The sequence below is a fragment of the Bos taurus genome, chromosome 16 (assembly GCF_002263795.3).
Source record: "Bos taurus isolate L1 Dominette 01449 registration number 42190680 breed Hereford chromosome 16, ARS-UCD2.0, whole genome shotgun sequence".
NCBI classification, from domain to species: domain Eukaryota; kingdom Metazoa; phylum Chordata; class Mammalia; order Artiodactyla; family Bovidae; genus Bos; species Bos taurus.
This window is the reverse complement of record NC_037343.1, coordinates 79,270,437-79,286,573: the sequence shown is the minus strand read 5'-3', so window position 1 is coordinate 79,286,573 and position 16,137 is coordinate 79,270,437. Positions and strand designations below refer to the sequence as shown.

The 16,137-nt window shown below is 46.6% G+C and overlaps 1 protein-coding gene across 1 annotated transcript in view; it reads left to right on the top strand.

The window, feature by feature from the left end:
* The first annotated feature begins 1,605 nt into the window (after window positions 1-1,605).
* Window positions 1,606-16,137, top strand: part of KIF14 (kinesin family member 14) — a 49,351-nt gene continuing 34,819 nt past the window's right edge. Inside the window, exons 1-5 of the mRNA XM_059875630.1 lie at window positions 1,606-1,661; window positions 7,733-8,921; window positions 13,151-13,405; window positions 13,930-14,017; window positions 15,682-15,780. Coding sequence (XP_059731613.1) covers window positions 7,846-8,921; window positions 13,151-13,405; window positions 13,930-14,017; window positions 15,682-15,780 — 1,518 coding nt within the window. The 5' untranslated portion in view covers window positions 1,606-1,661; window positions 7,733-7,845. The remainder of the gene's footprint in view (window positions 1,662-7,732; window positions 8,922-13,150; window positions 13,406-13,929; window positions 14,018-15,681; window positions 15,781-16,137) is intronic.

Genomic DNA, 16,137 nt, shown 5'->3' with positions numbered 1-16,137 from the left:
TAAAAGACGCTTACTCCTTGGAAGGAAAGTTGTGACCAACCTAGACAGCATATTCAAAAGCAGAGACATTACATAGTCAACAAAGGTCCGTCTAGTCAAGGCTATGGTTTTTCCAGTGGTCATGTATGGATGTGAGAGTTGGACTGTGAAGAAAGCTGAGTGCCGAAGAATTGATGCTTTTGAACTGTGGTGTTGGAGAAGACTCTTGAGAGTCCCTTGGACTGCAAGGAGATCCAACCAGTCCATCCTAAAGGAAATCAGTCCTGGGTGTTCATTGGAAGGACTGATGCTGAAGCTGAAACTCCAATACTTTGGCCACCTGATGTGAAGGGCTAATTCACTGGAAAAGACCCTGATGCTGGGAAAGTTTGAGGGCAGGAGGAGAAGGGGATGACAGAGGATGAGATGGTTGGATGGCATCACCAACTCAATGGACATGAGTTTGAGAAAGCTCCAGGAGTTGGAGATGGACAGGGAGGCCTGGCATGTTGTGGTTCATGGGTCACAAAGAGTCGGACATGACTGAGCGACTGAACTGAACTATTTCTACTTATAAACTTCTCTTACTTGTAATATTGAAAGGTATCTTTATATCTTGTCATATTTAATGTGTTTTTCTAGCTTACTACATTTTATTTTCATTGTTTTGAACTATATATGAGTTTAGAATTTTTATGTATGTGTTTGTCTTCTCCTTTGCTGTATCTTCCTTTGCTCTCTAAACTTGATTACTTTCCCATTGACCTGATAAATACTACATTCTTTTTTTCTGATGGTTGCTCTATAACTTAATGTCAATAAATTTTAGAATGATTTTTAGAGAGAGTTTTAGAATGAGCATTTTATTATACATTCAGTTTTTCTATACATTCAGAGTCCATTCTAATTTCTCTTTCTATCCCACTGAATCTAATTTCTTTATCTGCACTTTTCGTTATTTAAAAAAGTTACTTAAAAATATCTTTTCGACTAGAGTTCGTCTCGTTCACCTGGTTAGTTTTCAGCAAGTATACTTATTTTTTCGTGCTTCAAAACCTTATTAGGATATTTCTAGAAACTGAGTTATATTTCACGAGGTGGGCTTGTAATTCTAGTTGCACCGCCAGCTAGTTGTCTAATTTTTCACAAGTTTAACTGTAAACCTCAGCCCATCCTTGGTAAACTGGGGGATCATGTTAATATTCACCTGGTAAGGGATTCAGGATTAAATGAAAAACTTCCATCTAAGACATTCAGCGCACTTCCCATCACTAGGCTTTGCACAGGAAATCCTAGAAAACCGTGAGTGGCTCTGGCTACCGTGGGGGCAAGCAGTTATTTCTGCACAGAGAAGTCCTGGGGAGACGCGGACGGACGGTGCTCATTTTGCTCCGGGGCTGGACAAGCGCATCAACGTCCGGGTCCTCCGCCAAGCCCCCCGAGCGCACCTCCGCTCCCTCTCGAGCGCGCCCCCGCCACCCGCGTCCCTGCTCCAGGACGGCAGCGCCCCGCGCGGCGCGCGCAGCCCGGGGGGGCGGGGCCGTTGCCTAGGAGATGCGCGCGCGTTTCCTGGAAGACGTGCGTGCGCGGCGCCCGGCAGCCAATCGGAGGGCGGGGCGCGCATTCAAACCCGGAGCGGCTGCGAAGGCGTGAGCCGCGCGAGGAGGCCGGGAGCCTGCGAGGTGGGGACTGCGGTCTGGGGGCGGCGCGTCGGTGCGGGCGAGGGTGGGGTGGGTGGACAGCTCGGGAGTCCGGGAGGGCCGAGGGTCCCCGGGGACGGGTGCGAGGGTCCCCAAGTGGGGCGGGCCGGGGTTCTCCCGGGAGGGCCGGGGGCGGGATCGGGCCGCGCCCTCCCCGCCGCGGACTCCTCGGAGGGCGTCTTCGGGGCGCGTGGCCGCCGGGCGGCGGGGTGGCCTCTCAGAACCCACTCCGGGGTCTGGGCACCCCTTCCCTCCAGTGTCCCGGGGCACACCCCCGCCCCTCCTCAGACCCAGAGCTGTCCTGCTCCTTGTAAATACCAGCCGGTTTTCAGCTGCGGGTCAAGTCCTCAGTCTCTTCTTGCTTCTGTATTTACTTCCGCATCAGGAAATCATTAACCAAAAGATTGCCTGCTTTTAGTTAGAAGGTGATGGGAGATGCTTCGATCCTGGCATGATTGTTAATGATTTAGAACTTGCACAGGTTACTTAAAAATGAACCTCTGTTGTTTTGTACCTCCAGAGTCATGATCTCTGGGGTTGAATTTAAAAATACGATGGTTAGTTGCTGTATTAGCAGGAAGAGTCTATGTGGGACCAGCAGAGAGCTGCAGCTCCGGGCGAGCTTCAGGTGGGGACCAGCCCAGGAGAGGGGCAGCTGGTCCCGCCTCCCAGATTGTGTGGGCTCAGGGAGACCACGCAGCCAGTCTCCTGAATGTTTTGTTTCATTGAAGAGTTATACCTGTGCTATATTGTAGCCCGTTATGTGTGCAATAGTATTATGTCTAAAGAACAATGTATATACCTTCATTTAGAATACTTGGTTGGTAAAAATGGTAACCATCATCAGAACCTTCAGGGAGTCCTCCTACTAACATCAAAGACCTCTGGCCACAGATCACCTTGACCAGTAGCATCTAATGGAAACGTTTAAAGTGTTGTGAGAATTTCCAGAGTGCGACACAGACCTGAAGTGAGCAGATGCTCGCTTGGGAAAATGGCACTGACTTGTTGACACACGGTTGCTACAGACATCCACTTTGTAAAAAAAAAAATGCAGAAGGGGCAACAAAGTGAAGCCCCTAAGCCAGATGAGTCCTGCCTGTGGAGAGGAGAGAATTCAATGACAGTCCATCGGAGGAGAGGGACAGCCTGGGTGGTGATGACCTCCTAGTGGCTGAACTGCTAGTTTTTCATTGACTGGGCCGTTGCTAGGTGAGGACGAAACCTTTCTTCCTCTTTGCCCTGGGATGTGAAGTAGCTTCTTCCTGTAGAGTCTGTGAATATAGCAAGGGATAAAACATGAGAGCTCCTGTTCAGATACCCTCCACCCCTGCCCCTCGCTCTGTTTTAAATGAGGGTTCCTTTATTTGCCTTCACAATGGAATAGTTTCATCATATGTCATTTTGCAAGTTAGAATCAGACATGCAAATTTAAAGACTTATTTACATCAGTATAACCAGTTGGTTGCAGCGTTGACGGGAAGCCAGACCTCTTCGCTGTCTCTGTTGTTCTCTTTTCTTCTCAACATGACTGTTGCTGCTGCTGCTGCTAAGTCGCTTCAGTCGTGTCCGACTCTTGTGCGACCCCGTAGACGGCAGCCCACCAGGCTCCGCTGTCCCTGGGATTCTCCAGGCAAGAACACTGGAGTGGGTTGCCATTTCCTTCTCCAATGGATGTAAGTGAAAAATGAAAGTGAAGTTGCTCAGTTGTGTCCGACTCTTAGAGACCCCATGGACTGCAGCCCACCAGGCTTCTCCGTCCATGGGATTTTCCAGGCAAGAGTACTGGAGTGGGGTTGCCATTGCCTTCTCCTTAACTACTGGACAGATATTGTTGACATATATTTGCTTACATACCTGTCAACTGTGTTGTCTAACTGCTAGAGGGCAGGCTGAATACTTAACTGATCTTGCACAAGTTTTCTCAGCACAAGCAATTACTTTACAGTGCTTGTGTTTCTTGGCTCTGGTACTTACTTGGGTATGCTCTGCCTTGTGACACTCTCAAACTCATTGCCCTGAGGCATTCTTGCATGTCATGTGCGTTCAGCACGTGCAGAAATGCTTCACTCCAGTCTTTAACTTTGGTGCTGGGGTGTCTGTTAGTCCCCCTCGCTGCTCCCCAAACTGGGGGGCACTTAAAAAAAATCCCTGCTGACATGTTCTCTTTTCTAGCATTTATCATTTTAACCATTTTAAATGTACATCCTTAAATATATGGTCATCACTGCCATCCACCCCATAACTCTTGTTATCTGGTTTATCTGAAATTCTACATCTATTAAATAATAACTCTCCATTCTCCCTTCCCTAGCCACCACCATTATACTTTCTGCTGATGATTTTAAGTACTATAAGTACTTGATATAAGTGGTATCATATATTATTTGTCTTTTTGGGACTGGCTTATTTCACTTAATATAATGTCCTCAAGGTTCACCAATATTGTAGCATATTGCAGAATTTGTTTCCTTTTTAAGGCTGAATAATTTTCCATTGTATGAATATACCACGTTTTGGTAAGCCATTCATTTGTCAGTGGATATTTGAGTTGCTTCCCCATTTTCTCTATTATGAATAATGCTGCTGTGAACATGGGTATGCCAGTATCTCTTCATGTGAGGCCCTGCTCTCAGTCCTTTTTGGTGTATACCCAGAAGTGGAATTGCTAGATCATATGCTAATTTGGTGGCACTAGTAAAGAACCTGCCTGCCAGTGCAGGAGACATAAGACAGGTGGGCTCGATCCTTGGGTTGGGAAGATCCCCTGGAAGATAGTGTGGCAACCCAGTCTAGTATTCTTGCCTGGACAGTTCCACAGACAGCGGAGTCTGGTGGACTACAGTCCCTGGGGTCGCAAAGAGTCGGACACAACTGAAGTGACTTAGTATATGCTAATTTTAATTTTTTGAGGCCATCCATACTGTTTTTCACAGTAATCCAAGTCTATGCCCTAACCAGTAATGCTGAAGAAGCTTAAGTTGAACGGTTCTATGAAGACCTCCAAGACTTTTTAGAACTAACACCCAAAAAAGATGTCCTTTTCATTATAGGGGAATGGAATGCAAAAGTAGGAAGTCAAGAAACACCTGGAGTAACAGGCAAATTTGGCCTGTGAATACGGAATGAAGCAGGGCAAAGACTAGTAGAGTTTTGCCAAGAAAATGCACTGGTCATAACAAACACCCTCTTCCAACAACACAAGAGAAGACTCTATACATGGACATCACCAGATGGCCAACACCGAAATCAGATTGATTATATTCTTTGCAGCCAAAGATGGAGAAGCTCTATACAGTCAGCAAAAACAAGACCAGGAGCTGACTGTGGCTCAGACCATGAACTCCTTATTGCCAAATTCAGACTGAAATTGAAGAAAGTAGGGAAAACCACTAGACCATTCAGGTATGACCTAAATCAAATCCCTTATGATTATACAGTGGAAGTGAGAAATAGATTTAAGGGCCTAGATCTGATAGATAGAGTGCCTGATGAACTATGGAATGAGGTTCATGACATTGTACAGGAGACAAGGATCAAGACCATCCCCATGGAAAAGAAATGCAAAAAAGCAAAATGGCTGTCTGGGGAGGCCTTACAAATAGCTGTGAAAAGAAGAGAAGCGAAAAGCAAAGGAGAAAAGGAAAGATATAAGCATCTGAATGCAGAGTTCCAAAGAATAGCAAGAAGAGATAAGAAAGCCTTCTTCAGCGATCAATGCAAAGAAATAGAGGAAAACAACAGAATGGGAAAGACTAGAGATCTCTTCAAGAAAATTAGAGATACCAAGGGAACATTTCATGCAAAAATGGGCTCGATAAAGGACAGAAATGGTATGGACCTAACAGAAGCAGAAGATATTAAGAAGAGATGGCAAGAATACACAGAAGAACTGTACAAAAAAGATCTTCACGACCCAGATAATCACGATGATGTGATCACCCACCTAGAGCCAGACATCCTGGAATGTGAAGTCAAGCGGGCCTTAGAAAGCATCACTACGAACAAAGCTAGTGGAGGTGATGGAATTCCAGTTGAGCTATTTCAAATCTTGAAAGATGATGCTGTGAAAGTGCTGCACTCAATATGCCAGCAAATTTGGAAAACTCAGCAGTGGCCACAGGACTGGAAAATGTCAGTTTTCATTCCCATCCCAAAGAAAGGCAATACCAAAGAATGCTCAAACTACCACACAATTGCACTCATCTCACACGCTAGTAAAGTAATGCTCAAAATTCTCCAAGCCAGGCTTCAACAGTACATGAACCGTGAACTTCCTGATGTTCAAGCTGGTTTTAGAAAAGGCAGAGGAACCAGAGACCAAATTGCCAACATCCGCTGGATCATAGAAAAAGCAAGAGAGTTCCAGAAAAACATCTATTTCTGCTTTATTGACTATACCAAAGCCTTTGTGTGGATCACAATAAACTGTGGAAAATTCTGAAAGAGATGGGAATACCAGACCACCTGACCTGCCTCTTGAGAAATCTGTATGCAGGTCAGGAAGCAACAGTTAGAACTGGACATGAAACAACAGACTGGTTCCAAATAGGAAAAGGAGTACGTCAAGGCTGTATATTGTCACCCTGTTTATTTAACTTCTATGCAGAGTACATCATGAGAAATGCTGGGCTGGAAGATGCACAAGCTGGAATCAAGGTTGCTGGGAGAAATATCAATAACCTCAGATATGCAGATGACACCACCCTTATGGCAGAAAGTGAAGAGGAACTAAAAAGCTTCTTGATGAAGGTGAAAGAGGAGAGTGGAAAAGTTGGCTTAAAACTCAGCATTCAGAAAACAAAGATCATGGCATCCGGTCCCATCACTTCATGGGAAATAGATGGGGAAACAGTGGAAACAGTGTCAGACTTTATTTTTCTGGGCTCCAAAATCACTGCAGATGGTGATTGCAGCCATGAAATTAAAAGATGCTTACTCCTTGGAAGGAAAGTTATGACCAACCTAGATAGCATATTCAAAAGCAGAGACATTACTTTGCCAACAAAGGTCCATCTAGTCAAGGCTATGGTTTTTCCAGTGGTCATGTATGGATGTGAGAGTTGGACTGTGAAGAAAGCTGAGCGCCAAAGAATTGATGCTTTTGAACTGTGGTGTTGGAGAAGACTCTTGAGAGTCCCTTGGACTGCAAGGAGATCCAACCAGTCCATTCTGAAGGAGATCAGCCCAGGGATTTCTTTGGAAGGAATGATGCTAAAGCTGAAACTCCAGTACTTTGGCCACCTCATGGGAAGAGTTGACTCATTGGAAAAGACTGATGCTGGGAGGGATTGGGGGCAGGAGGAGAAGGGGACAACAGAGGATGAGATGGCTGGATGGCATCACTGACTTGATGGATGTGAGTCTGAGTGAACTCCGGGAGTTGGTGATGGACAGGGAGGCCTGGCGTGCTGAGATTCATGGGGTCGCAAAGAGTCGGACAGGACTGAGCGACTGAACTGAACTGATACTGTTTTTCATAGCGGTTGTACCATTTTACATTCCCAGCAACAGTTAACAAGCCTACCGATTTCTTCACGTCCTTGTGCATACTTGTTGTCTGCTTTCTTTTTTTTGGATAGTTTCCATCCTAATGGGTATGATGTGGTATCTCATTATAGTTTTGACTTGCTTTTCCCTAATGACCCATGATGTTGAGCATCATCTTATGTGCCTATTAACTACTCATATCTTCTTTGACATGTGCTTTTTACATCTTTTTAAGTCACCTCGCACATTTGACCTGATACAGTCTTTATCTGTACATTTCTTTCTAGACGAAGGAAATGAAAATAGAGTTTTGTCTTTGAAATTCATAGTATCCACCAGAGGGCCTGACACCTCATGGGATCTTGGCACGTATTTGTTGAGCAATGACTGTACAATCTTTGAGGTCAGAGATTTGTCTGAAGCTGCTTGGGAATCATATCTCAGTGGAGATCATGACCTAATGTATGCCCCTGAGAAGTCACTTTCCCATGGAAGGTCCTCGTGTTTTTAAAGCCTGTTTGTAATCTGTGCAGTCTAAATTTTATTTATTTATTTTATTTTAGCAGATAATTTTGGAAACTGTTGCATAAGAAATGGCCGGAAGTCAAATGAATGTCTAAAGAAGAGCTTGACATTTCTTCAGCAACATTCTTTTTAAAAATAACTTTCTGCCACCATGTCAGCCTCCACTGCACACAGCAGAAATGACAGCGATCTCCTTGGCGTTCCTTCCTCCACGAAGACGTCATCCCTGAGTGTCATCCCCCAGGGCAGCAAGCTGAAGCTGCATCCGAGGTCGGACTCGTCAGAGGGTGAAAATGACGATCCGTTACTGAGATCTACAAGTAAAGTCAGAGACATCAACAGCACTTACGTTATTTCTGCCTGTAAGAAAACAGGAGACACACCCCTCCTTCCTAACCCTGTGGGCAGGCTGACACTTCAGAGGAGAGCGACCAGGAGCAAGGAACCCTCTTTGCTTGGTTGTGAGTCGGGAGACGCTGGTGCGAGAACGGCAGGAACATGCCTTGCGTTACAGCGTCGGACTAAGACAGGTTGCGTGGAAAAGTGGAAAGGAACGCAGAATGTGGGCGGCAGAACAGAAAACAGTCAGCCTTCACCAGAAACTGGTATAAATGTACAAACTGTAAACAGTGATAAAAACTTGCCTTCAGTACCTTTAACTCCAGACCCAAAAGACCTTGAAATGAAGGCTGATGGAAAATGCGCAGTGACGCGTTCTGCCCTCAGTGGGGCAGGTGAGAACGTTGCCCTTGAGTCCCTGCGTGAGCGAACGCCCGCCGGTTCCCAGAGTCAGACTGAAGCGGTTCGCGTAGGGTGCGTGGCAGTTAGGCCCACTGAGAGCAGGTTAGAGATCAAAGTGTCAGGAACAAGGGCCTCGCATCCCAGGGGTGCTGAGAAGGAAGCCGTGAAACTTCCACGTAGATTTGAAAGCTTAGAGAAAAGGACACCCTCCAAGTGTATTTCAGAGCCCAGGTCGACACCCAGGCGTGGCGTCCTGCAGCCTCGGAGCCCCGCTGCCTTCGTTCTGAGAAGCAGGAGGCCCACCCTGCAAGTTAAACAGACTCCCCAGAGCTCTCTTCTCGCAAGTCAAAGGGAAAGGTCGTGTGAAAATACATTCCTTCTCAAGGAAGAAACTGCACTTCAGATAACCTCTGCAGAAACAGAGCCCCTGAAGGTGGAGAGCAGCCAAGTGACCGTGGCGGTCAGGGTCAGGCCTTTCAGCAACCGGTAGGTGACCTGAGTTTTATCCGAGGCCAACCTGCTGAGCTTGTTGGTACGTCTTCATGCCGGCTGGCACTGCCTTTTTATAGATGGAACTTCCCGGTTCAGTGGTAGTATGTGGTTATTTTCGATGATTGGCTATAAAACAAAAAAATCGGAACCACCGTATTTTGCAAATGTAAGTTTCTCCAGATATATCTGTGTTTTAAAAGTCTGACTAACTTCTATCTCTAAGGCAGTCTGCTTTCAAATCTGTCATATATGGTGGTGTCTTCTACCTTTCCCTTAAAAAGAGCAACAGCTGGTCACTCATTCCCCAAACAGGTCCTTCCAAAACCCTTTCCAGGGTGGTGGCCATTGCCTTATTGTCTGTGACACGTCACGGTTGTACACACACTGATCTGTGAGGTTTGACTTTGATGGCAAAAAAATCTCTCCCCATGAGTGCCTGTGGGAGAGAAAAAGACGGGCTCTCCTGGTGTGACTGTAGCATCTGATTATCTTTAAATGCTTTGAGGACAACTGTGAAGACTTCACAGAGTCGGTAGTTTTTTTTTAACTCTGTTGTGGACCTAAGTGTGTTGGAGGAGGGTGTGCTGACCCTGCGGCTTCCCAGGTGGCTCAGCAGTAAAGAATCCACCTGCCAACGCAGGACACACAGAAGCAGCAGTTTCGACCCTAGATCGGCAAGGGCCCCCTGGAGGAGGGGCAAGGCAACCCACTCCAGTATTCTTGCCTGGAGAATCCCATGGATGGAGGGGCCTGGCGGGCTGCAGCGGAGAGTCCAGTGTGACTGAGCCGATGCTTCACACATGCGTGGTGACTGCAGTGTGGGCAGTCAACTGAATGGCCAGCGGTTAAGTCAGGTTCCATAGGGCTGGGAGCCTTTTAGTGAGAATGTGGGGTAGTGATAAGGGACGAGAACTCAGGGAGAGCCTCAGGACTGCTCAGGGCAGAGAAGCAGCGGGACAGCCCGCACGGCTGGCGGCCCTAGACGGACAGAGCGTGGACCCCAGAGCAGCCTGCAGCAGGGCCACTGGGAGGGCGAGAAGGGTGGATTCCACAGTGAATTGTCATCTAAGCAGCTGCTGCTGCTGCTGCTAAGTTGCTTCAGATCAGATCAGATCAGTCGCTCAGTCGTGTCCGACTCTTTGCGACCCCATGAATCACAGCATGCCAGGCCTCCCTGTCCTTCACCAACTCTCAGAGTTCACTCAGACTCACATCCATCGAGTCAGTGACGCCATCCAGCCATCTCATCCTCTGTCGTCCCCTTCTCCTCCTGCCCCTAATCCCTCCCAGCATCAGAGTCTTTTCCAATGAGTCAACTCTTCACATGAGGTGGCCAAAGTACTGGAGTTTCAGCTTTAGCATCAGTCCTTCCAAAGAAATCCCAGGACTGATCTCCTTCAGAATGGACTGGTTGGATCTCCTTGCAGTCCAAGGGACTCTCAAGAGTCTTCTCCAACACCACAGTTCAAAAGCATCAATTCTTCAGCACTCAGCCTTCTTCACAGTCCAACTCTCACATCCATACATGACCACTGGAAAAACCATAGGCTTGACTAGATGGACCTTTGTTGGCAAAGTAATGTCTCTGCTTTAGAATATGCTATCTAGGTTGGTCATAACTTTCCTTCCAAGGAGTAAGCGTCTTTTAATTTCATGGCTGCAGTCACCATCTGTAGTGATTTTGGAGCCCAGAAAAATAAAGTCTGACACTGTTTCCACTGTTTCCCCATCTATTTCCCATGAAGTGGTGGGACCGGATGCCATGATCTTTGTTTTCTGAATGTTGATCTTTAAGCCAACTTTTTCACTCTCCACTTTCACTTTCATCAAGAGGCTCTTGAGTTCCTCTTCACTTTCTGCCATAAGGGTGGTGTCATCTGCATATCTGAGGTTATTGATATTTCTCCCATTAACTTATATGCAGAGTACATCATGAGCGTTTCTCATGATGTACTCTGCATATAAGTTAAATAAACAGGGTGACAATATACAGCCTTGACGTACTCCTTTTCCTATTTGGAACCAGTCTATTGTTCCATGTCCAGTTCTAACTGTTGCTTCCTGACCTGCATACAGATTTCTCAAGAGGCAGATCAGGTGGTCTGGTATTCCCATCTCTTTCAGAATTTTCCACAGTTTATTGTGATCCACACTGTCAAAGGCTTTGGTATAGTCAATAAAGCAGAAATAGATGTTTTTCTGGAACTCTCTTGCTATTTCTATGATCCAGCGGATGTTGGCAATTTGGTCTCTGGTTCCTCTGCCTTTTCTAAAACCAGCTTGAACATCAGGAACTTCACGGTTCATGTACTGCTGAAGCCTGGCTTGGAGGATTTTGAGCATTACTTTACTAGCGTGTGAGATGAGTGCAATTGTGCGGTAGTTTGAGCATTCTTTGGCATTGCCTTTCTTTGGGATTGGAATGAAAACTGACCTTTTCCAGTCCTGTGGCCACTGCTGAGTTTTCCAAATTTGCTGGCATATTGAGTGCAGCACTTTCTCAGCATCATCTTTGAGGATTTGGAATAGTTCAACTGGAATTCCATCACCTCCACTAGCTTTGTTCGTAGTGATGCTTCCTAAGGCCCGCTTGACTTCACATTCCAGGATGTCTGGCTCTAGATGAGTGAACACACCATCATGATTATCTGGGTCATGAAGATCTTTTTTGTACAGTTCTTCTGTGTATTCTTGCCATCTCTTCTTAATATCTTCTGCTTCTGTTAGGTCCATACCATTTCTGTCCTTGATTGAGCCCATCTTTGCATGAAATATTCCCTTGGTATCTCTAATTTTCTTGAAGAGATCTCTAGTCTTTCCCATTCTGTTGTTTTCCTCTATTTCTTTGCATTGATCGCTGAAGAAGGCTTTTTTATCTCTTCTTGCTATTCTTTGGAACTCTGCATTCAGATGTTTATATCTTTCCTTTTCTCCTTTGCTTTTCGCTTGTCTTCTTTTCACAGCTATTTGTAAGGCCTCCTCAGACAGCCATTTTGCTTTTTTGCATTTCTTTTCCATGGGGATGGTCTTGATCCTTGTCTCCTGTACAATGTCAAGAACCTCCATCCATAGTTCATCAGGCACTCTATCTATCAGATCTAGGCCCTTAAATCTATTTCTCACTTCCACTGTATAATCATAAGGGATTTGATTTAGGTCATACCTGAATGGTCTAGTGGTTTTCCCTACTTTCTTCAATTTCAGTCTGAATTTGGCAATAAGGAGTTCATGGTCTGAGCCACAGTCAGCTCCTGGTCTTGTTTTTGCTGACTGTATAGAGCTTCTCCATCTTTGGCTGCAAAGAATATAATCAATCTGATTTCAGTTGTGTCCAACTCTGTGCGACCCCATAGACGGCAGCCCATCAGGCTCCCCTGTCCCTGGGATTCTCCAGGCAAGAACACTGGAGTGGGTTGCCATTTCCTTCTCCAGTGCATGAAAGTGAAAAGTGAAAGTGAAGTCGCTCAGTTGTGCCTGACTCTTCGAGACCCCATGGACTGCAGCCCACCAGGGTCCTCCATCTGTGGGATTTTCCAGGCAAGAGTATTGGAGTGGGTTGCCATTGCCTTCTCCGCATCTAAGCAGAGTTGGGGGCAAAAAGAATTGTGTGGCCAGACAAGAACTTGTGTTTTTCTGCAGCGGTAGGTCAAAAAAATTTCCTCCTGAGTCTGAGATAGAAGTGGGGTGGATGCGAAGCGTCAGAGTTTTAAGGGAGATGATTTAAAGCAGGAAGGACCTTTGGAGTCACAGAAATGTACCTTGTGCTTCCATTCAGACTTGTATCTGACGGAGTCTGTGGAAACTGTGCTTTTGTTTCTTGGCAGCTTTGTATAGATTCGTACCTCCAGAAATTCTTTATAATGTTTTCGAATACATTTCCAGTTAGAACTATAGGTACAGGTAGATTTCAGCGGACAGGATGAGAAAAGGGAAAACTTAAGAGGAAAAGGAAGATGATGGAAAATCCTATACAAGTAGGGGAATTTTCCAGACAAGAAACCTGGAATTCCGTTTTTCCTTTGAGCAGTGGCATTGGAGCTGCCGAAATAGGTTTTGGAAACCCGCTATTATGATGTGTGCGCTCTGCACGTTCCACATAAAACTAAAGAGCCGTCTTGCCCTGGAGGAACCTTCTGCTGTAGTCTGAAGTCCTTATTATTCTCTGGAAATAATACTCAGAATGATTGCAAGGACGATATTTGTCTCTGTGCTTCTTTTGAAAGGGAGAAGAGAGAAGGAGCACATCAGGCGGTCTTCCTGGACGGGGAGGAAATCGCTGTGGAGCACCCTGGCACGCGACAGGTGTACAGCTTTGCCTACGATCTTTCCTTTTGGTCCGTGGACGAGCGCCACCCGCGCTTCGCGAGCCAGATGGCCGTGTACCAGGCGCTGGCGGCCCCGCTGCTGGGCCAGGCCTTCCAAGGCTTCAACACCTGTCTGTTCGCGTACGGTCAGACTGGCTCTGGAAAGTCATACACGTAAGTTGTGTTGTGAATCTGACCATCCTGAAGCATTTATGTCTTTTGTGAGAAGAGCACAGTTTGATAGAATATCTTTTTCAAACTGTACCGCTCTGGGCTCAAGTCTCATCCATTTTACACTCCAGTTCTGCAAGTTGCTTTGTCTCTGGGCTTCTGTTTATGCGTGAGATGCTGTTTACCTTGTCAGTGCCATTGGCCCCGTTTTACTGTAAATTCTATCTCTTGTGTACACTGAAGCTCAGAGAGGTTATTTTGGAAGCCGTGTTGTGAGAATCACAAGCAAGTCGTCTCATCAGTGGTCTGGCTGTACTGCCCGTACGGGAGGAAATACTTGAGTTTTAATAGTAGCTAACATTTATCAAGTTCCTACTCTATTCCAGGCCCTGTGCTAGAAGGCTCTGAATTAGATAGTTCTTACTTACCCCACTTTATAAAAGAGGAAATTTAGGTTTACTTTCCCCTCAAAGAATTTTAAAACCTAATTCGTTTTACTCCCCCCAACTCATAAATGTATTTTCTAGGATGATGGGCTTTAGTGAAGAACCAGGAATAATTCCAAGATTTTGTGAAGATCTTTTTGCTGAAATAGCCAAAAAACAAACCCAAGAGGTATGTTCTGATGGTCTCTGTAAGCCTTCGTATCTGAGTAGAGAACAGGCAGACCGAGTTAAAGTCGGAGCCGTGGCCACTGAGGCCGACTCCGCAGACGGCGCGCGCTCTGGCCCCTGGGCCCTGGGACGGGGGTGGGGAGCGGGTTCAGACGCGGTGCGGTTCCTCCCGGTGGGCAGAGACGGAGGGGCCCCTCGGGCTTCTCCGCTTCCTTGGCTCTACCACCTGTGCGGGTAGCCCCGCCCGGTCGTGCGTGTCTGCAGTCGGGGGCCACGGCCCTCCCTGAGGACAGCAGGGTCAGTGTTATGCCAGCAGCAGCAGGAGGCTGGGGAGCGGCCTGCACACTCAGCCCAGGGTTGTGGCCCCAGCTGCTCGCGCCCGCCCTGTCCAGGCACCGGGGGCCCACGCCCTCACCCAGTCCCGCCTGCCGTCAGCTGTCTGCAGGCAGCCTGCAGGACCAGTCTTTCCCATGTTTGCTTGATGACAAGAGCCCCCTGGAATGTGTCAGGAGGCGGTCGTGTGCATGTGTGCACGTGTGTGTGTGTTTACTTGCTGAAAAGCTGCTGGAGATCCTGATTCGGTTGGTTGGGAGGGTAGTCTGGGAGTTTGTAATTTTCCTATAGTTCTGGACATTTCCTGTAAATGGAGTATCTGCAGCCTGAGGTTCATGAGGGTACAGCAGGTACTGACTCTTCGTTCCTCCTTGTGGCTCAGTAGTATTCCATTGTATGTATACACCGCGTGCTCTTTATCCATTCATCTGTTGATGGACACTTCATCTGTTGGACACTTAGCTGTTGGACACTTATCTGATGGACACTTAGCTGTCTTTATCTTTTGGTTATTGGGTTGGCCAAAAAGTTGATTTATACCATCTGATGGAAAACCCAAAGGAACTTCTTGGCCAACCCACTATCTAGTGCTGCTATGAATATTGGTGAACAATTTTTCTTGACTAATTTTTATTTGAATTTATTTGTAATTATTTTGGGTAGATGTGAAATTGCTGGGTTATATATAGTAAGTCTATGCTGAACCTTTTGACGAACTGCCAGCTGTTTTCTGCGACACCTGGACCATTTTACATTCCCACCCGCAGCCCCAGAGGTTCCGATTCCAACTCTGAGCAGCTTCTCTATTTTCCGTTTCCTTGATCGCAGCCGTCCTCGTGGGTGTGAGTGGTTTTTTGCCGTGGCTCTGACCTGCTTTCCCTGCTGACCTGCAGTGTTGGGCACCTTTTCTTGTGCCTGTTGACTCTGCATCTGCTTTGGAGACATGCCTGTTTTTTAATTGATTGTTTGTCTTCTGTTTTTGAATTGTAAGAGTTCTTTATATGGAGAGGTGTGCATGTGTGCTGCCTGCTAAGTCGCTCAGTTGTGTCCGACTCTTTGCGACCCCATGGACTGTAGCCTACCAGGTTCCTCTGTCCGAGGGATTCTCCAGGCAAGAATACTGGAGTGGGGTTGCCGTTTCCTCCTCCAGGGGATCTTCCCCACCCAGGGATCAAACCCGGGTCTCTTGTCTCCTGCCTGGGCAGGCGGGTTCTTTACCCTGAGCCACCTGGGAAGGCCTTGTATGGGGATCCTACAGCCTTAAGAGATCTGAGGTGTAAGAAGCGCAAGGACTTTCAGGTAAACTGCTTGCTTTGTTTCCGTCTCTGCTAGGTCAGCTACCACCTTGAGATGAGCTTCTTTGAAGTCTACAATGAGAGGATTCATGACCTTCTTGTTTGTAAAGGTGAAAATGGGCAGAGAAAGCAAACGGTAAGATTTAAAAACTTAAGTGTTTTTAATTTGTTTTTATTGATGCATAGAATGATATTAGTTCTCAAGATGGTACATGGCTTAATTACTGCAGTGCTCTTACATGATAGCAAATGCTTCCATGTGCGGTCTAACTGTGTTGCCACTTACTGAATAAGCCCAACATTATTGTTCAGATCAGATCAGTCGCTCAGTCGTGTCCGACTCTTTGCGACCCCATGAATCTCAGCATGCCGGGCCTCCCTGTCTAACACCAACTCCCGGAGTTCACTGAGACTCACGTCCATCGAGTCAGGGATGCCATCCAGCCATCTCATCCTCTGTCGTCCCTTTCTCCTCCTGCCCCCAATCCCTCCC